Below are 23,367 nucleotides of genomic sequence, written 5' to 3' on the forward strand. Positions count from 1 at the left end.
TATGCACAAAAACGACACCATTTCGGAGTGTATTTGCGTTAAGAGTTTAATTTCTATGCACCGACGGTGTAAAGTTTTTTTACACCGTCAACCATTCAGATTTCAAGGATGTGAGAAAATCTCTCATTTTATTTAATTTCATTAATTGACGTGACACATTCTTAAAATCTGATTGGTTGACGGTGTAAAAAAACTTTACACCATCGGTGCATCAAATTTTTCTCTCGTGTTAATACATGTTAACTCGAATATCTAAATTATTACAAGCATATTTTTACATGATCAATCTGTTTCCTTACATATAAAAATATATATTAAAATCTATCACAATCAAAAGATCCTGTTGATCACATAAGAAACCATTGTGATAGGGTTGAATTACTAAGTAAGCCCACAAAATTAAGGCAGATAATTCATCAGAACAATGTTTTTTAGTACATAAGTTTCAAAAAAAAAAAGTGAAGAACTTATGAACAAAAAAGACATCATTCTAAGAAATAATCTTCATTAATGGTGCTTACTAGAATAATTTAAACCTATTACTAGAGTAAATTCAACAGTTTTTTTTGAAACTCGAACCTGATTTTTTTTAACCAACAAAAATATATCAAAATTTAACACATCAATAACCAGGATTTTTTTTTATTTAGATGGATCTCCCACTTCTAGTTCTAAATCAGTAGCTTTTAATCATTCTTTTTGGGGTTAATCCTCTAATTGGTCCCTGTGGTTGTGTGGCCGTCTGAAATTAGTCCCTCCCGTAAAATCTAAGTCCTCGTGTTTGGAAAGTGTGTGGAAATTAGTCCCTCCGGCGAGGACCTGCTACACACACTTTTTCAAACACGAGGACTTAGATTTTGCGGGAGGGACTAATTTCAGACGGCCACACAACCACAGGGACCAATTAGAGGATTAACCCTTCTTTTTGTGTAAGTTTGTTTAAATGTTTAAAATGGGGGGGTTTTGATATGATTAAATAAGCATAATAATTTAAACTCATCCAAATTGCATCACCATAAGAATCAGAGAATCAAATAGCTCAAACAGTAAAAACAAATAGCAAAAATTTCATAAACAATCAGTAAATGTTTAGGAATTATAGAGATCCAGAATTATATAAACAAGGAGTGAATGAAGAGAGGAAAGTGAACTAGTGCTTCCTTCGTGTATGGGGTGTTATTTATAATTTTATATGCGGCAGATTCTAGCTAGGCCATTGCACATTGCTAGGTGCTTTTCTTTTATAAGTTGTTATTGGATTACTTTTTATGGCCTTCTTCATTCTAGGGTTGCTTCCCTTAACTTTAGTATAAATGAAAATTATTGACCAAAAGAAAAAGTATAAATAAATTGAATCTTTTTCCATATTCATCATGATATAATCAGAAAATTGAGATGCTGCTCCCACTTTGCTATGTTTTCTTAATTTCTTTTTTATTTGTTCTCCTACGTTACATTGATGATAAAGTTTTTCGATCTCTACAAGAGTGCAAGAGGCACAAACCAACAAAGAGAGAAAAATAAAGGAGAGAAAAAATGAGAAAGCAAAGGAATGAGAAAATGCGGTAGGTGAATGCATGTCAATGGAAATACTAACACCAGCTATAGCTTATATATAAAAAAAAATTAATTAACACCAGGTATAATAGTAATAAAATCCTTAAAAGTATTGGGGTGATAAGTGATTGGTTTGTTTCTAAACTAGCGAAATACATCTCATAATCCTCAATATTGCCTCTAATAGACATTGGAAGCTTATTATCAATCAATTGAGTCTTTGATAGCATTTGTATGGAGATCATGTCATGGTGTATGTCCTTTCCCGAAGCATTTGCCATAAAGCCAAGATGATCTTGTCATGATGTATGTCTTATCAAAGTTAATCGATCTGGTTCAATGGGGTAAGTTCAAGAGATATTTGGTATGTCTCCGGTAAACATGCTATATACAATACATCGTTGGTGTTCATTTACTGCAGCAATTATCATCAAAAGCACAAAGAGTGCTTCAAACCATTTTATAGGGTAGTATAGTATCAAACTACATTTTATGTACCTAGCAAACAAGATGTACATTTTGAACCAAACGAGAAATGGATACTGCATTATTATTTCATTTAGAATATTAGAAAATCGCATAAAGGATACACTTTATTTTCATTACTACTAGAATAACAAGCACCGAAATGTTAGTTTATCTAATTTCTGCTGCATGACATATTCAAGGGAATGGGTGGGTCTGAGAAAGCACCGGTAGATATGAGATCAAAGACGACCTTATTAGGAGCCTCTGTAAAATGTGTCCCATCCAATATCACTCTAGTAGATGGTCTTTCACATCCCACAAAAATTTCTTCACCATCAATGTTTTTTGTTTGCCCACCACATCCTACTCCTGGGGTATAATTGTATTTCCCTCCATAGCCACAACAATTAATTAGTGGAAGCTCAAATCCTACAATATTAATGAAGCTTTCAATTAGTAACATTCATTTTAGGTAAGTTTGAAAAAATATGAATTGGAATAATTTTGATTTGTCTCACCGTATTTCTCAAGATTGCGAAAAAGATCTAACTTAGAAGAGTAGATATCTACATATGTAATTGCAGCGAGAGGAAGCTTTATGTGGAGTTGAGCTAATGCTTCCTTCAATTTCTGGTTGAAATATTCTACTACTTCATTATATTGTGTTGCACAACCGTAACGATCTCTTTCAGCTTTAGGAAAACTTGTCAATATAGCAGGGAAACATCCAATTGGTCCTGTGTTGTGTATCCAAAATGATCTTGCCCCCAAATCATATATGAGCTTGATCACCATGTTTCATTCATTTTGAACAATAAGTTAATAAATCAACTAACAATAAATTTTAGGCTGAGTATTTAAATAGTTAATTGTGTTAATTACTCCTTAAATAACTAAAATTAAAGTTTGGAAAGTTATAAATATTTTTTTTTAAGTCTTTAAATATTTTGGAGAATAATGTTTTGTTCATCCTTTAAATAAACTTACACCAGGAGAAATACAAAAAGAAAAGAATAAATGAGAAACATGAAGAATAATGTGATATAAAAAGAAGAGAGAGAAGAAGGAGAAAGTGATGAGTACTAGAAATCTATATATATATATATATATATATATATATATATATATATATGTAAAGCACACTTGAACTTTTGCATTGATTACTTTACCTTTGTTACATTTTATAATTAAATACAAAACTAAAAAAACATCTACTTTATCATTTATTATATTAATTAATATTTGTTAAACTTTTCAATTTCCCATATTTTAAAATAATTTTTAATATTAATTAAATATTAATTATTAATTATAACTTGAGGACGAAATTTTAATAATATTAATAATTTAAATTGACTACCTTTATATTAATAAAAATCTATATATATATATGTAAAGCACACTTGAGTTTTTGCTTATGTATTTAATGCTAAACTCAAGTGTGAACTATTAATGATTAACTTTTGAGTTTCTTATAAAAACATAATTGGCTAAGTATTCGTTAAAAATAGATAGAATCTTAATTATTGATAATAAATTGAGAAAAAAATTTAAAAAGTTTTAAAATAAAACAAAGAAATATATTTATATGCAAACAATATTAAGAATTTAGATTAATTAACCGTAAAAATAAAATTTATTAATAAATCATTAAAAAAATTGTTTTAAAATTTAAAAATGTATGTTTAAAGTATATACTAATAATTATATCATGTGCGGGTGTATTATTTGAAAAAATCGAATATTCCGTTTGATCTTCTTTGATGAATAATTGTTTGTTCACACCTCAAAATTAGGTGGAAAAAGGTGGAGGATAAGACAGATATATAGGAAGAAAAGAAAAAGTAAGAGAGGGAAAATATAAGATGTTATAGATGATAAGAGAAGAGATATAAAAATAAAAATATGTGGAAATGAAGTGTATAAAAAGAGGTGTGAATATACCATTGTTGATTTACTAAATAAAATTTTATGATATTAAAATTATAACTTATTATTTGAGTTAAAATATTTCAACTTCACTTAATGATTTTTAAGAGCATTGTACGAAATAATCAAATTTTCTTTGTAAAATATATATTAAACAATAGATCAAATATATAATTAATCAATAAAATTAAAAACTGAAAAAATTTGTATTGTCAAAATTAAAACTATTCAACTATCTACATTATATAACAACATTCATAAACTTAAAATTTATTGAAGTTTTTCATTTCACAAATATTAAAATCTTTAAAAAAATATAATATTTATTGAAATAATTTAGATAACACAATTTTAAAATTTTAAAAATTCGATTTATAGGTGAAAGAGACTTGAGTATTACATTAAATTCATTAAACCATAAAATTCTCATACCTTTGTATTAAAGTACATTAATGAATAATAATTTTTCTTTGTAAAAAATATATTACAAATAATTAATAACAACATTCATCAACTTAAAATTTACTTTTTTATAAAACAATTGAAAATTTTCTTAATTTTATCTATTTATATATAATGTTAAAAAATATTGTAAGTAAACCCGTGCAACGCACGGGTATAATATCTAGTTTATAGTAAAAATAACTTTGTCATTTATAACTAATTGTAAAAAAATTTAAATTCTTATATGTTAAAATTAAAATTATTATTTTAATTTTAATTATTAATCATAATTTGATGAATTTTAAAAATTAACCAATAAAACTTATTACTACTTTTTATGTATAAATGATAAATTAAATACTAAATTTTTTTTAATGTAAATACTAAAGTTAGATATCATGTTAATAAGTTATATATATATATATAACATAATATTTGACTTGTGGCAAGATTAATTAATTTTCATTTTCATTTCAATTAATTATCAACCTAAGGTTGAAAAAAATAAAAGATACAAAAATAGCACAAACTAATATCTTTTAAATAAGATAAACATGTTAGATACTGAAATTAGTTAATGGTTGAATGCTTTTTGTTAATATATATTTTGAAATTTACTTTTAAAATATGAAATTCGATATTCATTTTTATCTGTTCTCCTATGTTACATTGATAAAGTTTTTCTCTATAAGAGTGCAAGAGGCACAAACCAACATAGAGAGAAAAATAAATGAGAGAAAAAATGAGAAAGCAAAAGGAATGAGAAAATGCGGTAGGTGAATGTTAATGGAAATACTAATACCAGCTATAGCTTATATATCAAAAAAAAAAAAAACTAACACCAGCTATAATAGTTAAAAAATCCTTAAAAGTATTGGAGGTGATTAGTGATTGGTTTGTTTCTAAACTAGCGAAATACATCTCATATCCTCAATATTGCCTCTAATAGACATTGGAAGCTTATTATCAATCAATTGAGTCTTTGATAGCATTTGTATGGAGATCATGTCATGGTGTATGTCCTTTCCCGAAGCATTTGCCATAAAGCCAAGATGATCTTGTCATGATGTATGTCCTATCAAAGTTAATCGATCTGGTTCAATGCGGTAAGTTCAAGAGATATTTGGTAGGCTTAATTGCATATTTGATCCCTGAAGTAACATCATTGTGCAAAATTCGTCCCATTTGTTTAAAACGAGCGCTTTTAGTCCTACTTGTTTTTAACGTGAGCAATTTTGATCCTTCCGTTAATCTGCCGTTAGAAAGCTAACAGAACTCGCTGATGTGGACTCCATAATTGACGTGGCAGGTGATATAAGCACCTTACATAAATAATTAATAAAACTTTAAATTTATAATCCAATAACTAATTTAAAACATTAATTTAATTTAAAAATAATGACCTAATAAAAATCTTATCTCCCAAAAGTTCTCCATCTCTGCCAGATGTAAACCCAGGACCTAACCTTCTTCTTCCTCTTCTCCATCCAAACCCTGAGTCACACAAACTCTCATCTCCCTTCCACCCTATGCTTACCCAGAGAAATTTCGCCCCACATGCAAATTCCAAATCTGCATCCCCAATAACAAGGCTCGACTCAGGGTTCGGCGGAAAGAGGGAGAGAAAGATCGTGGAGTCGATAAAGTAAATAGAGGACGAAGATGGCGGAACCGTTGGCAGGCAGAGAGTTGCGCACGACTCTAAGGCTCGGCGAAGGAAGCTTCTGTCACGGTGATTCAGTCCGGGGAGGGGTTGGTGTAGCCGCGATTGGGCTTGGCTGAGGAAGTCGAGGTTCAGAATCAGGCGATGGTGACTGATTTGGGTGGCGCTGGATCTGGGTGAAAATGAGATTTTCGTGACGCAAAGGTTGGAGCGACGGCGGATTTGTCTTCTTCGCATCTTCTTGTACAGGTTTGCCCCAAAATCCAGGCTCTTAGTCTTGGAATTAGATAAATCTTATTCTGAGATTTGAAGTCTTTTCATTCATAACATTGTTGATTGGATTTTAATTCCTGATTGGGTTGGTTTTAGGTTTGTTGATTGGGTTTTAACGATGGACCTGAAGTTGGAGAATTTTGCCCAGTAGCAAGGAAATAAAATAGCAAGGAATGGAGAAGTATTGCGTGCCCATGGTTCTTTGGAGGGATAGAGACACTTGAATATACTTAAGGTGAATTCACTTCATAAATGATGAATTTGGATATATTGAGCTTTACTCTGTTGGGTCCTGTATACATTGAGTTCAATGTAAATGTGTTGCTCGGTGGTCTTTCCTGTGTATTCACTTGCAAGGTTGATCTTTTTTGTGAGTTTAATTTTCTGGAGATTAAAGTTAGGGTTTCTGGGTTTGGTTGATGAAGATGGAAGGAGGATGAATTTTCTGGGTTTGGTTGATGAAGATGGAAGATATGGTGATTTCACTGATTTGTGTAAATCTGTGGAGAGCTATAATTAAGATGAAAAAGAAAGATTTGGAATTTTTTTTCTTTAAAATTTTTTGTTTTTTAATTATATTTTAGTCTGTAGTTAACCCTTTATTCTATTTTTTTGTGTAATTAACCCTTTTTTATTTAACAATTATCCAAGTGGCGTGCTGATGTGGCCTGCCACATCAATTAATGAGTCCACATCAACGGGTTCTGTTAGCTTTCTAACGGAGATTAACAGAAAGATCAAAATCGCTCACGTTAAAAACAAGTAGGACTAAAATCGCTCGGTTTAAACATATGAGATGAGTTTTGCACAATGGTATTACTTCAGGAACCAAATGTGCAATTAAGCCTATTTGGTATGTCTCCGGTAAACATGCTATATACAATACATCGTGATGTTCATTTACTGCAGCAATTTCATCAAAAGCACAAAGAGCTTCAAACCATTTATAGGAAAGTATAGTACCAAACTACATTTTATGTACCCGACAAACAAGATGTACATTTCTAACCAAAGGAGAAATGGATACTATATTATTGTTTCATATAGAATATTAGAAAATCGCATAAAGCCATAAAGGATACACTTTATTTTCATTACTAGTAGAATAACAAGCACCGAAATGTTATTTTATGTAATTTCTGTTGCATGACATATTCAAGGGAATGGGTGGGTCCGAGAAATTTCCGGTAGATATAAGATCAAAGACGACCTTATTAGCAGCCTCTGTATAATGTGTCCCATCCCATATCACTTTAGTAGATGGTCTTTCACATGAGCCCACAAAAATTTCTTTACCAGCTTCGTTTTTTGTTTTCCCACCACATCCTCCTGGGGAATAATTGTATTTCCCTCCATAGCCACAACAATTGATTAGTGGAAGCTCAAATCCTACAATATTAATGAAGCTTTCAATTCGTAATATTCATCTTAGGTAAGTTTGAAAAAATATGAATTGGAATGATTTTGATTTGTCTCACCGTATTTCTCAGGATTGCGAAAAAGATCTAACTTAGGAGAGTAGATATCTACATATGTAATTGCAGCGAGAGGAAGCTTTCCGCGGAGTTGCGCTAATGCTTCCTTCAAATTTTGGTTGAAATATTCTGCTACTTCATTATATTGTGTTGCACAACCATAACGATCTCTTTCAGCTTTAGGAAATCTTGTCAATATATCAGGGAGACATCCAATTGGTCCTGTGTTGTGTATCCAAAATGATCTAGCCCCCAAATCATATAGGAGCTTGATCACCATGTTTCATTCATTTAGAACGATAAGTTAATAAATCAACTAACAATAAATTTTAGGCTGAGTATTTAAATAGTTAATTGTGTTAATTACTCCTTAAATAACTAAAATTAAAGATTCGAAAATTAGAAATATGTTTTTTTTATACATTGGAAAATAGAAATATGTTTTTTTAAGTCTTTAAATATTTTGGAGAATAATGTTTTGTTCATCTTTAAATAAACTTACACCAGGAGAAACACAACAAGAAAAGAATAAATGAGAAACATGAAGAATAATGTGATATAAAAAGAAGGAGACAATGATGAGTACTTGAAATGACATGTAAGAAAAAAGTAAAGTGTGGATGAGTCAATACTCCATTTTAAAAGGACTAATTTGCTTTTGATTCATAAATATATTAAAAGAGTGTTGAACTACCTTGACATTCTCTACCAAAGTCTTGATTATATCCGGTACAGAATGATGGACATCTTGCATAGTTATGTTGTCGTCATAAAAACCAACAGTAATATCATTTTGGCCAATATCAACTGTGTATAAAGCTCTAGAAAAATATTCTTCTTTGGGCATCAATGTTGCAAACAAGCCACCTAAGGACGGAAATTAAAATAAAATTAAAACATGCAAATTCTTGTTATTAATGAAGCTTAAAATTGCCGGCTTTAAAAGAGATCAATGAATATAAATTCTTAAGTACTAACCTTGTTCTCTTATGAATTGTGATCTGGATTTGAACTGTTGGAATTGAACGTACTGAAGTTCAAGGAAGAAAGGACTAGATCTACCATTAGGCATAACACTTGTCGGGAGTCTAATTGTTGATGCTAATGTTGCAAAGCTCGCACCGTAAGAGTAGTTGGCACCCAAAGAGTTAAGATACGCACTGAGATATGGAAGACTAAAATTTTGTGCTGTAATTATGAATCAAAGTTAGATTTAGTAAATTGCAAGTTTTAACAAAGAAGAAGCTAGAGGATTAGAAATCAAAAGAAAACGAGCATTTCATGGACTTACAAAATTTCACAACATCCTTCTAACATATCATTTAACGACGATATTAAACAACGACTAAAATTAGTGGCTGTTAACAACCGCCTCTAAATGATATGTCAGAACAATGTGTCTGCTTGTCATTAGTCTAATTTTGTTTTTAATATACTAAAAAATTCATTCATTGCTAGCACAAAGGGTGTTATAACCCGAGAACAATATATCAGATAAAGAGGGAAAGTGATACAAAATAGAAATAGAACAAAAGAATACTTTCAAATAGGCAGAAAGCAAGCATAAGAGAAAAGAAAAAAGCATACAAAAATATCTTTTCCAAAGCCTATTCATCCGTCCTTTAAAGGATTCATTGCTCCTTTCATTACTCATCAGATTGAAATCCATCCTAAGCACCTTCCAAAGCACTACCTTCCATCAAGTACTAAGCTAGCCAGCTAACAAAACACAACATAATCAGATTTGTACAATGCAAGCACAAGGGTTTGACAACCATTCATACATTGAGCTTTTAAACCTCCTTGCCTTTGACGAAATCCAACTCCAAGCCCTCCATTGGGATAGTTCCAGCAAGTTTACAACCTCCAATGTTCCTTCTCTAAACACTATATTATTGCGCAGTACCCAAATAGACCAAGCAACAATACACCAAATTGCCCACAACCTTTTCTTCTGATTTTTTAAATCATAAAGGAAATAGCTAGAAAAGCAATGTACAAATGCATGCATGTTACCTATGAAATCAAGGATGACTCGGCCATCAGAGAATCTTCCAGCAGGTCTTCCAAAATATGTATCTCCATGTGGTGGTCCTGGCTGTAGAAAAGCCGCAGCCAGGCCTCCGGTATCCGAGTTTGAGTCACCGAAGTTAAAAATGGCAGGAAAATCGCAAGCTTTGGTAGGATTGGAAAATACTACAGCAGGGGGGTTCATAAATGTTGTAAAAAGAAGCACACAAAAAAAGATCTGACTACTTAGAAACTCCATTAGCATTAGGGACATGCAATGAATGAATATGATGTTCTGCTAATTAATCACAAAGGATTGGAATTGTTCCTTTATATATAAAGGCATGACACACATAAGCTGGCTTATTTGGACATTAAATTAGACCATGGGAGGTTATGACAGCGTGGGAAGAAGAGAAACAACAAAGATTGGATTGGGCGGTTTTTATTCTGTTTTCTGTTTTAGATTTATTTAGAGGGGGGTCTATTATTTTACTCACTTTAGAAAGTTATGTTCTGGCGCTTATAAAAAAAAAAGGTTCTCAAGCTGGCTATTTGGTATGGCTCCTATAAACATGCCATACAAAATTCGTCGTTGATGTTCATTTACTGCATTAATTATCATCAAAGCACACAGAATCTTTCAAACCATTTCACAGAAAAATATAGTACCAAACCACATTTTGTGTACCCAGCAAACAAGATGTACATTATTAACCAAACGAGAAATGGATACTATTATTGTTTAATTTAGAATATTAAGAAATCGCATAGAGTATACACTTTATTTTCATTACTACTAGCTAGAATGACAAGCACCGAAGTTCATATGAAATTTCCGCTACATGACATATTTAAGGGAATTGGCGGGTCTGAGAAAGTTCCGGTAGATATGAGATAAAAAAAATGACCTTATTAGCAGCCTATGTATGATGTGTCCCATCCCATGTCACTCTAGTAGATGGTACGTCTTTCACATGAGACCACAAAAATTTATTCACCATCTACGTTTATTGTTTGCCCATATGCTACTTCTTGGGTATAATTGAATTTCCCTCCATAGCCACAACAATTGATTAGTGGAAGCTCAAATCCTATAATATTAATGAAGCTTTCAATTAGTAACATTCATTTTAGGTAATTTGAGAATATGAATTGAAATAATTTTGATTTGTCTCATCGTATTTGTCAGGATTGTGAAAAAGATCTAATTTCTCAATATTTTAGGTAGTGAATTTAAGAAAAAACTTGTAGTGTTTTTTGAAACCGTATTTTAAAACTTATACTTATTTTTATCTCCTTTTATGATTTCTATTTTAATTATTTTTTTACCTTTATAGCTAACAATGGCTACTTTTTGCCCCCTAGGATAGTTCAAGTGGTACTAGGGACATATGAGTTAGGTAGGGGGGTCCAGAGATCAATTCCTGTTGGTGCAATTTATTTTTCCGATGTACAAAAAAAAAACAATGACTACTTTTTCTGTTTTTCATTTTAAAAAATTTCCTAATTAAATTTCATGAACACTGTTAATTTTTACTGGTACATCAGAAAGATAAATTATGTCCTCCAGGGATTGATTTTCGGATCTTTCTCTCCCCAATAATCATGTACCCCTATCGCATACCTCTTGAGCTAATATGAAAAATAGAAGCATATTTTATTAACTTAATATTGATAAAAAAAACTTATAATCTAAATTCATTTCATTGTATTATATTTTTTCATATAATAAAATATTTAAAAATAAGAATGAAATTAAATTTTTTTTTTGAAAATGAAATGTAAATTATTAAAAAGGGATTGATTTTCGGATCTTTCTCTCCCCAATAATCATGTACCCCTATCGCATACCTCTTGAGCTAATATGAAAAATAGAAGCATAGTTGATTAACTTAATATTGATAAAAAAAACTTATAATCTTAATTCATTTCATTGTATTATATTTTTTCATATAATAAAATATTTAAAAATAAGAATGAAATTAATTTTTTTTTTGAAAATGAAATGTAAATTATTAAAAAAGAAGCTTGAGCCAATAGCAACTCAAGGCAAAATCAGGTACAAACTGATCATAACTCGAAATGCCCAAAGAACACCCTGATCTGAACAAAATAAACCCTCCACCATCCCACAGAATGAAATTTAAATATATAATCTGATGCCTAAAAGAGTATCTCAAAAACATTTAAATATAATCTTAGTTTTAGGAATAACCAAAAAGAGTATCTCATGATTAAGGGTAATTTAATTACCAAACAATTAATTAAGATACTTTTACAAGTATGGATATATCAAAGTCGGGATCATACTGATCATCTTAAAGAAGAAGAAAAACCACTCGTATGAAAATGATTATCGTCCACTCATGAATCTTAAATTTTAGGCTTAAATACTCTGGAATTGTACCCCGTACGAAAATAAATTCCTAAATTTTTTTTCCCGATTCTGGGTCCCTGAATTTTTTTTTAATCAAAATAGGTCCCTACGCGTATTTAAAGCTTAGGTGACTCTATTTTTGCATAGTCATTGTTTTCACGTGCTCTTTATTATTATTTTTAATTACACATGGCTTATTAAACCACTTGCATATTGATAAGTCAAAAATACGCTTCCTTTCTCAAAAAAATTCCAACTTTCTCCTTCCATCATCCCTTGTCTCTCTGCTTTCATCTTTCTTTCTCCTGCAACTACTATCGTGCTGCCCACCTTGCCACCGCCCGAAAAATAAGAGCTGGAAAACACTCTCCTCATAGATCCGCGATTCTATCAACGTTGATAGTACCTCACTGTTCTGTTCCCATTCCTTCTAGGTTCTATCTTCCCCTCTTCTTTTTCTTCCAATTTTTCTTTCTGGGTGCCACCATGAGAGCCATATTTCATGTTCTGTCAACATGAGAGGATGAGGCTCAAAGCACAAAAAAGCTTCAACGTTGACATATTTAAAGATTTGTATTTTGTACCAGAGATTTATTTAGAATTTGGGTTTTGCTGATGAAGCCATACAATTTTGGATCTGGGTTTTGCTATTGAATTCATGCGATTTTGGATATGGGTTTTTGGATGGGTGGCTTTGGGTGGAGGATTTGGTCGTTGGGGGTGGCTTTAGTGTGGTTGGAGGGGATGGTTTCACAATGACCGTGGCAAACTCCATCTCCGAGGTGCTGGATTTGACGGTGGTGAAGTTCAGGATGCGATGGCTAATATATACGATGGTGGTCTCTGACTCTGTGTCTCTGTTTGCGTGTTGGAGGGTGAGTGGGTTTCTGGTTTCTGGGGTGGGGGTGGGGTGGGTTGCTGTGGTGGCCGACAGTCGGAGGTTGCTGAAGCAAACAAATCTGCAGGAGAATGTGGACCTGAGGAATTGGATTGAAGATGATCTGATTTGATTTCTTAGGGATTAGGGATAATTAGAGTTAGGGATTAAATTTAAAATTAAAATGTTTAATTTCGTTTTATTAATCCATGTGTAATTAAAAATAATATTAAAGGTCACGTGGAAACAATGACTATGCAAAAATAGAGTCATCTAAGCTTTAAACACGCATAGGGACCTATTTTGATTAAAAAAAATCAGGCACCCGGAATCAAAAAAAAATTTAGTGACTTTTTTTTTTCGTACGGGGTACAATTCCAGAGACCTTCAGAGTATTTAAACCTAAATTTTATCACATATTTATTGTATTTGACATAACTAGACTCGCATTGTAACACCCCACTTTTCGTTATTAGGTTATTTATTATTTTATCTTAATTATTATTATGCTATATGGTAATTTGATGAATTATGTGATTATAATTTAAATCTCATGTGATATAGAATAAGATTTAGATAAATAAGTTTGTTAGGTTTTTGTGTGAGTAATTGAGAGTGGGGCCATTAGTATGACTATTTAAGGGATATGAGTGAATTAGAAAGAGAGAAATCAGAATTTGAGAATTGGAGAAGTTAGCAGAGGAGAAGAAAAGAAGCGTGAAAGAGAGAAGGGGAGAAAAGAGAAGAAAAAACCTAGAATTTGATCTTCAAGAGGTAAGGGTTTGAATTTATCTTGTATAATTGTAGAATAACAGAGGTTGAGTTTAACATGAAGGAACCCTCATCTTTTTTGAAAATTCAGAACTGAGAGACTGTGTTGAGTGTTAACATGTGGTGAGAAAAATTGATTTTGAGCGAAATTGAGGTTCCGGGGAAAATTGGGTTCTGTTATGTTTTGCCCGCAGATACCCTAACAGTCTGTGTTGTAGAGAGCATAACTCTCTCTACAGAATTCTAAATTGAGTGAAACCAATTTTGTATGAAAGCTAACTCATAGGGCTATGTTGGGTAATATTTTCATAATTTTTCGATTGCTGGTTCAATACCAGAATCATTTGCAAGTTTATTCTGTTTCTGCCCGCAGACACCCTAGCAGCCTGTGTTATAGAGAGCATAACTCTCTCTACAGAATTCCGAATTGAGTGAAACCAATTTTGTATGAAAGCTAACTCATAGGGTTATATTGGGTAATATTATCATAATTTTTAGATTGCTGGTTCAATACCAGAATTATCTGCAAGTTCACTCTGTTTCTGCTCGCAGAAACCCTAACAGCCTGTGCTGTAGAGACCATAACTCTCTCTACAGAATTCCAAATTGGGTGAAACTAATTTTATATGAAAGCTAACGTATAAGGCTATGTTTGGTAAAATTTTCATAATTTTTGGACTGCTCATTTAGTACCAGGATTATATGCAAGTTTGCTATGTTTCTGCTTATTTCTGAGATTGATTCTGAAACTGATTCTAGTAATTGATATGAGACATTTGATGATTTTGTGTTGCTATTTTGTCAGTGGAATAGTGAATGATTTGATAATTGTATTGAAGTGTTATTTTGTGCAATTTTGGTGTGATTTCCGTTATGGAATTTGGTGAGAAAATATGTTATATATTTGGGGCTGGAGTGGTCTCAAAATTGCATGTTTTAATTTATGAGTTTTTGCACGAAATACACTTCATTTAGTCAAGAGGCAACGTGTCGGTTTTCATCGGAAAACTGAGGTTTGTCCCAGAACTGGCGTGGTTCTGGAAGTCTGGAGTGGACTTCATTGGTGGTTAACTGTCTGGAGTGGACGCGGTGATACCGCTAAGGTTAACAATTGGTACCACATGCATACATTAGAGTCTCACACACTAAGTTTCACGTTTTCAGTGGTTTTATGTGTTTGGTGATTTGTTGGTGAATTGTTTTGCTGTTGTGGTAAAGTCGAATTATTATTCTTCTTTAAGCTTATAATTTTTCGAAACATTAATAAGAATTGTGAAACTGTCTTGAGAGAAAATATTATAATCACTCAGATTTTAAAGTAAAGGTGAAGAGTTTATAAAGCAGGATTTGAATTGTTTACTTGCTCTTTGTTATGTTATATTTTATACAATGTAAGTTCTTACCCTTCTGTTGGAATGATGTTCTATGCGACATCGCTCAGGTACAGGAGGTAGAGATGTGGCTCATGAGGAGTAGCTTCGGAGAGTCTTAGCTTATGTTATTATTATTATTATTATAAAATAAGTGTCTTGCTCTGTAATGTAACACTGGTTAGATATTTTACGTTACTTTTACATTTATGTTGAGAGGATTTTATAATCTCTTCTTATGGAAGTTGTTGAATAATTTTCTAAATGATGGCGATGTCGTACTGTTGACGGCCGAAGTGCTTATGAAATTCAGTTCTGAGTATGATGAATTTTATTGGAATATCATGGAAGATAAACCTATTTAAATAAGTGATTTTATGCATCTTAGGATTATCTGACTGGTTTAGAAATTTCATTGGCAGGAATAATTCATTCTTTGAAAAGCATATGAACTTATAAATTTTCAAACACAATCAGTGTTAATTTTAATGAGTTTTCGTGAAGAAGTGTAATACTCCCTTAATATGTTTTTAAACTCTGATAAACGTTTTTAAATAAAACAATGGGAAAAAGGGGGTGTTACACGCATCATACGAACATGGTTTGATCAAAGATGTTCAAGAGTCATTGGGAGTGCTTCAAGAGTCACAACAAGATCAAGGATTAAAGACTCTGACCCAAAGACATTTCAGAGTCTAAGTATAAGTCCAAAGATCTATTGACAAAACCCTCTTGTGGGATGGTGCTAAGAGGCAGTGGCGAGGTATATCACGAGAAAGGAATGATCTATTGAATTTTGTTTTGTGCAGGGAATCAATTACATTATTTGGTTCAAAATCTTTAATTTATGTGATGGTTCATTGTAGGGGTCCTAGTATAGGCTTTTTTTTTTTGGTCAATCTGCAAGCAGGACCCTAGAATAATGTGATTTTAGTGCATAAATTTCTCAATAACCCATGTGAGGCACTTATGCACAAAAACGACACCATTTCGGAGTGTATTTGCGTTAAGAGTTTAATTTCTATGCACCGACGGTGTAAAGTTTTTTTACACCGTCAACCATTCAGATTTCAAGGATGTGAGAAAATCTCTCATTTTATTTAATTTCATTAATTGACGTGACACATTCTTAAAATCTGATTGGTTGACGGTGTAAAAAAACTTTACACCATCGGTGCATCAAAATTTTTCTCTCGTGTTAATACATGTTAACTCGAATATCTAAATTATTACAAGCATATTTTTACATGATCAATCTGTTTCCTTACATATAAAAATATATATTAAAATCTATCACAATCAAAAGATCCTGTTGATCACATAAGAAAACCATTGTGATAGGGTTGAATTACTAAGTAAGCCCACAAAATTAAGGCAGATAATTCATCAGAACAATGTTTTTTAGTACATAAGTTTCAAAAAAAAAAAGTGAAGAACTTATGAACAAAAAAGACATCATTCTAAGAAATAATCTTCATTAATGGTGCTTACTAGAATAATTTAAACCTATTACTAGAGTAAATTCAACAGTTTTTTTTGAAACTCGAACCTGATTTTTTTTAACCAACAAAAATATATCAAAATTTAACACATCAATAACCAGGATTTTTTTTTATTTAGATGGATCTCCCACTTCTAGTTCTAAATCAGTAGCTTTTAATCATTCTTTTTGGGGTTAATCCTCTAATTGGTCCCTGTGGTTGTGTGGCCGTCTGAAATTAGTCCCTCCCGTAAAATCTAAGTCCTCGTGTTTGGAAAGTGTGTGGAAATTAGTCCCTCCGGCGAGGACCTGCTACACACACTTTTTCAAACACGAGGACTTAGATTTTGCGGGAGGGACTAATTTCAGACGGCCACACAACCACAGGGACCAATTAGAGGATTAACCCTTCTTTTTGTGTAAGTTTGTTTAAATGTTTAAAATGGGGGGTTTTGATATGATTAAATAAGCATAATAATTTAAACTCATCCAAATTGCATCACCATAAGAATCAGAGAATCAAATAGCTCAAACAGTAAAAACAAATAGCAAAAATTTCATAAACAATCAGTAAATGTTTAGGAATTATAGAGATCCAGAATTATATAAACAAGGAGTGAATGAAGAGAGGAAAGTGAACTAGTGCTTCCTTCGTGTATGGGGTGTTATTTATAATTTTATATGCGGCAGATTCTAGCTAGGCCATTGCACATTGCTAGGTGCTTTTCTTTTATAAGTTGTTATTGGATTACTTTTTATGGCCTTCTTCATTCTAGGGTTGCTTCCCTTAACTTTAGTATAAATGAAAATTATTGACCAAAAGAAAAAGTATAAATAAATTGAATCTTTTTCCATATTCATCATGATATAATCAGAAAATTGAGATGCTGCTCCCACTTTGCTATGTTTTCTTAATTTCTTTTTTATTTGTTCTCCTACGTTACATTGATGATAAAGTTTTTCGATCTCTACAAGAGTGCAAGAGGCACAAACCAACAAAGAGAGAAAAATAAAGGAGAGAAAAAATGAGAAAGCAAAGGAATGAGAAAATGCGGTAGGTGAATGCATGTCAATGGAAATACTAACACCAGCTATAGCTTATATATAAAAAAAAAAATTAATTAACACCAGGTATAATAGTAATAAAATCCTTAAAAGTATTGGGGTGATAAGTGATTGGTTTGTTTCTAAACTAGCGAAATACATCTCATAATCCTCAATATTGCCTCTAATAGACATTGGAAGCTTATTATCAATCAATTGAGTCTTTGATAGCATTTGTATGGAGATCATGTCATGGTGTATGTCCTTTCCCGAAGCATTTGCCATAAAGCCAAGATGATCTTGTCATGATGTATGTCTTATCAAAGTTAATCGATCTGGTTCAATGGGGTAAGTTCAAGAGATATTTGGTATGTCTCCGGTAAACATGCTATATACAATACATCGTTGGTGTTCATTTACTGCAGCAATTATCATCAAAAGCACAAAGAGTGCTTCAAACCATTTTATAGGGTAGTATAGTATCAAACTACATTTTATGTACCTAGCAAACAAGATGTACATTTTGAACCAAACGAGAAATGGATACTGCATTATTATTTCATTTAGAATATTAGAAAATCGCATAAAGGATACACTTTATTTTCATTACTACTAGAATAACAAGCACCGAAATGTTAGTTTATCTAATTTCTGCTGCATGACATATTCAAGGGAATGGGTGGGTCTGAGAAAGCACCGGTAGATATGAGATCAAAGACGACCTTATTAGGAGCCTCTGTAAAATGTGTCCCATCCAATATCACTCTAGTAGATGGTCTTTCACATCCCACAAAAATTTCTTCACCATCAATGTTTTTTGTTTGCCCACCACATCCTACTCCTGGGGTATAATTGTATTTCCCTCCATAGCCACAACAATTAATTAGTGGAAGCTCAAATCCTACAATATTAATGAAGCTTTCAATTAGTAACATTCATTTTAGGTAAGTTTGAAAAAATATGAATTGGAATAATTTTGATTTGTCTCACCGTATTTCTCAAGATTGCGAAAAAGATCTAACTTAGAAGAGTAGATATCTACATATGTAATTGCAGCGAGAGGAAGCTTTATGTGGAGTTGAGCTAATGCTTCCTTCAATTTCTGGTTGAAATATTCTACTACTTCATTATATTGTGTTGCACAACCGTAACGATCTCTTTCAGCTTTAGGAAAACTTGTCAATATAGCAGGGAAACATCCAATTGGTCCTGTGTTGTGTATCCAAAATGATCTTGCCCCCAAATCATATATGAGCTTGATCACCATGTTTCATTCATTTTGAACAATAAGTTAATAAATCAACTAACAATAAATTTTAGGCTGAGTATTTAAATAGTTAATTGTGTTAATTACTCCTTAAATAACTAAAATTAAAGTTTGGAAAGTTATAAATATGTTTTTTTAAGTCTTTAAATATTTTGGAGAATAATGTTTTGTTCATCCTTTAAATAAACTTACACCAGGAGAAATACAAAAAGAAAAGAATAAATGAGAAACATGAAGAATAATGTGATATAAAAAGAAGAGAGAGAAGAAGGAGAAAGTGATGAGTACTAGAAATCTATATATATATATATATATATATATATATATATATATATATATATGTAAAGCACACATGAACTTTTGCATTGATTACTTTACCTTTGTTACATTTTATAATTAAATACAAAACTAAAAAAAACATCTACTTTATCATTTATTATATTAATTAATATTTGTTAAACTTTTCAATTTCCCATATTTTAAAATAATTTTTAATATTAATTAAATATTAATTATTAATTATAACTTGAGGACGAAATTTTAATAATATTAATAATTTAAATTGACTACCTTTATATTAATAAAAATCTATATATATATATGTAAAGCACACTTGAGTTTTTGCTTATGTATTTAATGCTAAACTCAAGTGTGAACTATTAATGATTAACTTTTGAGTTTCTTATAAAAACATAATTGGCTAAGTATTCGTTAAAAATAGATAGAATCTTAATTATTGATAATAAATTGAGAAAAAAATTTAAAAAGTTTTAAAATAAAACAAAGAAATATATTTATATGCAAACAATATTAAGAATTTAGATTAATTAACCGTAAAAATAAAATTTATTAATAAATCATTAAAAAAATTGTTTTAAAATTTAAAAATGTATGTTTAAAGTATATACTAATAATTATATCATGTGCGGGTGTATTATTTGAAAAAATCGAATATTCCGTTTGATCTTCTTTGATGAATAATTGTTTGTTCACACCTCAAAATTAGGTGGAAAAAGGTGGAGGATAAGACAGATATATAGGAAGAAAAGAAAAAGTAAGAGAGGGAAAATATAAGATGTTATAGATGATAAGAGAAGAGATATAAAAATAAAAATATGTGGAAATGAAGTGTATAAAAAGAGGTGTGAATATACCATTGTTGATTTACTAAATAAAATTTTATGATATTAAAATTATAACTTATTATTTGAGTTAAAATATTTCAACTTCACTTAATGATTTTTAAGAGCATTGTACGAAATAATCAAATTTTCTTTGTAAAATATATATTAAACAATAGATCAAATATATAATTAATCAATAAAATTAAAAACTGAAAAAATTTGTATTGTCAAAATTAAAACTATTCAACTATCTACATTATATAACAACATTCATAAACTTAAAATTTATTGAAGTTTTTCATTTCACAAATATTAAAATCTTTAAAAAAATATAATATTTATTGAAATAATTTAGATAACACAATTTTAAAATTTTAAAAATTCGATTTATAGGTGAAAGAGACTTGAGTATTACATTAAATTCATTAAACCATAAAATTCCCATACCTTTGTATTAAAGTACATTAATGAATAATAATTTTTCTTTGTAAAAAATATATTACAAATAATTAATAACAACATTCATCAACTTAAAATTTACTTTTTTATAAAACAATTGAAAATTTTCTTAATTTTATCTATTTATATATAATGTTAAAAAATATTGTAAGTAAACCCGTGCAACGCACGGGTATAATATCTAGTTTATAGTAAAAATAACTTTGTCATTTATAACTAATTGTAAAAAAATTTAAATTCTTATATGTTAAAATTAAAATTATTATTTTAATTTTAATTATTAATCATAATTTGATGAATTTTAAAAATTAACCAATAAAACTTATTACTACTTTTTATGTATAAATGATAAATTAAATACTAAATTTTTTTAATGTAAATACTAAAGTTAGATATCATGTTAATAAGTTATATATATATATATATAACATAATATTTGACTTGTGGCAAGATTAATTAATTTTCATTTTCATTTCAATTAATTATCAACCTAAGGTTGAAAAAAAATAAAAGATACAAAAATAGCACAAACTAATATCTTTTAAATAAGATAAACATGTTAGATACTGAAATTAGTTAATGGTTGAATGCTTTTTGTTAATATATATTTTGAAATTTACTTTTAAAATATGAAATTCGATATTCATTTTTATCTGTTCTCCTATGTTACATTGATAAAGTTTTTCTCTATAAGAGTGCAAGAGGCACAAACCAACATAGAGAGAAAAATAAATGAGAGAAAAAATGAGAAAGCAAAAGGAATGAGAAAATGCGGTAGGTGAATGTTAATGGAAATACTAATACCAGCTATAGCTTATATATCAAAAAAAAAAAAAAACTAACACCAGCTATAATAGTTAAAAAATCCTTAAAAGTATTGGAGGTGATTAGTGATTGGTTTGTTTCTAAACTAGCGAAATACATCTCATATCCTCAATATTGCCTCTAATAGACATTGGAAGCTTATTATCAATCAATTGAGTCTTTGATAGCATTTGTATGGAGATCATGTCATGGTGTATGTCCTTTCCCGAAGCATTTGCCATAAAGCCAAGATGATCTTGTCATGATGTATGTCCTATCAAAGTTAATCGATCTGGTTCAATGCGGTAAGTTCAAGAGATATTTGGTAGGCTTAATTGCATATTTGATCCCTGAAGTAACATCATTGTGCAAAATTCGTCCCATTTGTTTAAAACGAGCGCTTTTAGTCCTACTTGTTTTTAACGTGAGCAATTTTGATCCTTCCGTTAATCTGCCGTTAGAAAGCTAACAGAACTCGCTGATGTGGACTCCATAATTGACGTGGCAGGTGATATAAGCACTGGACTGGGCGAGCCCCTAGAGGGGCAACGCCCAGCATGTATCCCGCCCTGAGGCGGGGCCCTGGACTTCAGATGGGCCTTGATCTTGGAGGCCCAATTGGCCCAATAGGTAGTACTCAAGCTCTATAAATAGGAGGTAGTTATCAATTGTAAGGGACTTTTGGCTCATTTGATGAAATAACACTTGAAATTCAGCACTCTCTCTCACTCTCATTCTCTCTTGGCACAATCCCTCTACCTCTAGGTACTATGCCTCTCTTCAATGTTCATTCCCAGAACAAGCACCTTACATAAATAATTAATAAAACTTTAAATTTATAATCCAATAACTAATTTAAAACATTAATTTAATTTAAAAATAATGACCTAATAAAAATCTTATCTCCCAAAAGTTCTCCATCTCTGCCAGATGTAAACCCAGGACCTAACCTTCTTCTTCCTCTTCTCCATCCAAACCCTGAGTCACACAAACTCTCATCTCCCTTCCACCCTATGCTTACCCAGAGAAATTTCGCCCCACATGCAAATTCCAAATCTGCATCCCCAATAACAAGGCTCGACTCAGGGTTCGGCGGAAAGAGGGAGAGAAAGATCGTGGAGTCGATAAAGTAAATAGAGGACGAAGATGGCGGAACCGTTGGCAGGCAGAGAGTTGCGCACGACTCTAAGGCTCGGCGAAGGAAGCTTCTGTCACGGTGATTCAGTCCGGGGAGGGGTTGGTGTAGCCGCGATTGGGGCTTGGCTGAGGAAGTCGAGGTTCAGAATCAGGCGATGGTGACTGATTTGGGTGGCGCTGGATCTGGGTGAAAATGAGATTTTCGTGACGCAAAGGTTGGAGCGACGGCGGATTTGTCTTCTTCGCATCTTCTTGTACAGGTTTGCCCCAAAATCCAGGCTCTTAGTCTTGGAATTAGATAAATCTTATTCTGAGATTTGAAGTCTTTTCATTCATAACATTGTTGATTGGATTTTAATTCCTGATTGGGTTGGTTTTAGGTTTGTTGATTGGGTTTTAACGATGGACCTGAAGTTGGAGAATTTTTGCCCAGTAGCAAGGAAATAAAATAGCAAGGAATGGAGAAGTATTGCGTGCCCATGGTTCTTTGGAGGGATAGAGACACTTGAATATACTTAAGGTGAATTCACTTCATAAAGGATGAATTTGGATATATTGAGCTTTACTCTGTTGGGTCCTGTATACATTGAGTTCAATGTAAATGTGTTGCTCGGTGGTCTTTCCTGTGTATTCACTTGCAAGGTTGATCTTTTTTTGTGAGTTTAATTTTCTGGAGATTAAAGTTAGGGTTTCTGGGTTTGGTTGATGAAGATGGAAGGAGGATGAATTTTCTGGGTTTGGTTGATGAAGATGGAAGATATGGTGATTTCACTGATTTGTGTAAATCTGTGGAGAGCTATAATTAAGATGAAAAAGAAAGATTTGGAATTTTTTT

The 23,367-nt window shown here is 31.4% G+C and overlaps 3 protein-coding genes and 1 long non-coding RNA gene across 4 annotated transcripts; 1 reads left to right on the forward strand and 3 right to left on the reverse strand.

Annotated features, from left to right (window-relative positions):
• Nucleotides 1-2,197: 2,197 nt before the first annotated feature.
• Nucleotides 2,198-2,820, reverse strand: LOC130719884 (GDSL esterase/lipase ENOD8-like). The gene is made up of 2 exons (XM_057570481.1): nt 2,544-2,820; nt 2,198-2,454 (listed from the first exon to the last, which is right to left on the reverse strand). Exons 1-2 carry the CDS (start codon nt 2,818-2,820, stop codon nt 2,198-2,200), a joined length of 534 nt encoding a protein of 177 aa, XP_057426464.1.
• A 4,453-nt stretch (nt 2,821-7,273) lies between these two features.
• LOC130718272 (GDSL esterase/lipase ENOD8-like) lies at nt 7,274-10,261 on the reverse strand. Its single transcript, XM_057568806.1, has 5 exons — nt 9,826-10,261; nt 8,788-8,997; nt 8,504-8,676; nt 7,813-8,077; nt 7,274-7,723 (listed from the first exon to the last, which is right to left on the reverse strand). The coding sequence occupies exons 1-5, from the start codon at nt 10,091-10,093 to the stop codon at nt 7,458-7,460; spliced, it is 1,182 nt and encodes a 393-aa protein (XP_057424789.1). The 5' UTR covers nt 10,094-10,261; the 3' UTR covers nt 7,274-7,457.
• Nucleotides 10,262-13,712: 3,451 nt separating this feature from the next.
• Nucleotides 13,713-15,539, forward strand: LOC130718741 (uncharacterized). Its single transcript, XR_009012778.1, has 2 exons — nt 13,713-13,850; nt 15,289-15,539. It is a non-coding gene; the product is annotated as an uncharacterized LOC130718741 (long non-coding RNA).
• Nucleotides 15,540-18,385: 2,846 nt separating this feature from the next.
• LOC130719885 (GDSL esterase/lipase ENOD8-like) lies at nt 18,386-19,008 on the reverse strand. Its single transcript, XM_057570483.1, has 2 exons — nt 18,732-19,008; nt 18,386-18,642 (listed from the first exon to the last, which is right to left on the reverse strand). Exons 1-2 carry the CDS (start codon nt 19,006-19,008, stop codon nt 18,386-18,388), a joined length of 534 nt encoding a protein of 177 aa, XP_057426466.1.
• Between the last annotated feature and the right edge of the window lie 4,359 nt (nt 19,009-23,367).

This window comes from Lotus japonicus, chromosome 5 (assembly GCF_012489685.1).
Source record: "Lotus japonicus ecotype B-129 chromosome 5, LjGifu_v1.2".
NCBI classification, from domain to species: domain Eukaryota; kingdom Viridiplantae; phylum Streptophyta; class Magnoliopsida; order Fabales; family Fabaceae; genus Lotus; species Lotus japonicus.

What these genes read in the sequence shown, in the direction of transcription:
- LOC130719884 (XM_057570481.1), bottom strand. Translation starts at nt 2,820, where the DNA reads ATGGTGATCAAGCTCATATATGATTTGGGGGCAAGATCATTTTGGATA. An exon ending in TCGCAATCTTGAGAAATACG is followed by an intron (nt 2,455 to 2,543) that starts GTGAGACAAATC and finishes TTAATATTGTAG; the next exon opens with GATTTGAGCTTCCACTAATT.
- LOC130718272 (XM_057568806.1), bottom strand. Translation starts at nt 10,093, where the DNA reads ATGTCCCTAATGCTAATGGAGTTTCTAAGTAGTCAGATCTTTTTTTGT. An exon ending in CTTTGGTAGAGAATGTCAAG is followed by an intron (nt 8,078 to 8,503) that starts GTAGTTCAACAC and finishes ATGGTGATCAAG; the next exon opens with CTCCTATATGATTTGGGGGC. An exon ending in TCGCAATCCTGAGAAATACG is followed by an intron (nt 7,724 to 7,812) that starts GTGAGACAAATC and finishes TTAATATTGTAG; the next exon opens with GATTTGAGCTTCCACTAATC.
- LOC130719885 (XM_057570483.1), bottom strand. Translation starts at nt 19,008, where the DNA reads ATGGTGATCAAGCTCATATATGATTTGGGGGCAAGATCATTTTGGATA. An exon ending in TCGCAATCTTGAGAAATACG is followed by an intron (nt 18,643 to 18,731) that starts GTGAGACAAATC and finishes TTAATATTGTAG; the next exon opens with GATTTGAGCTTCCACTAATT.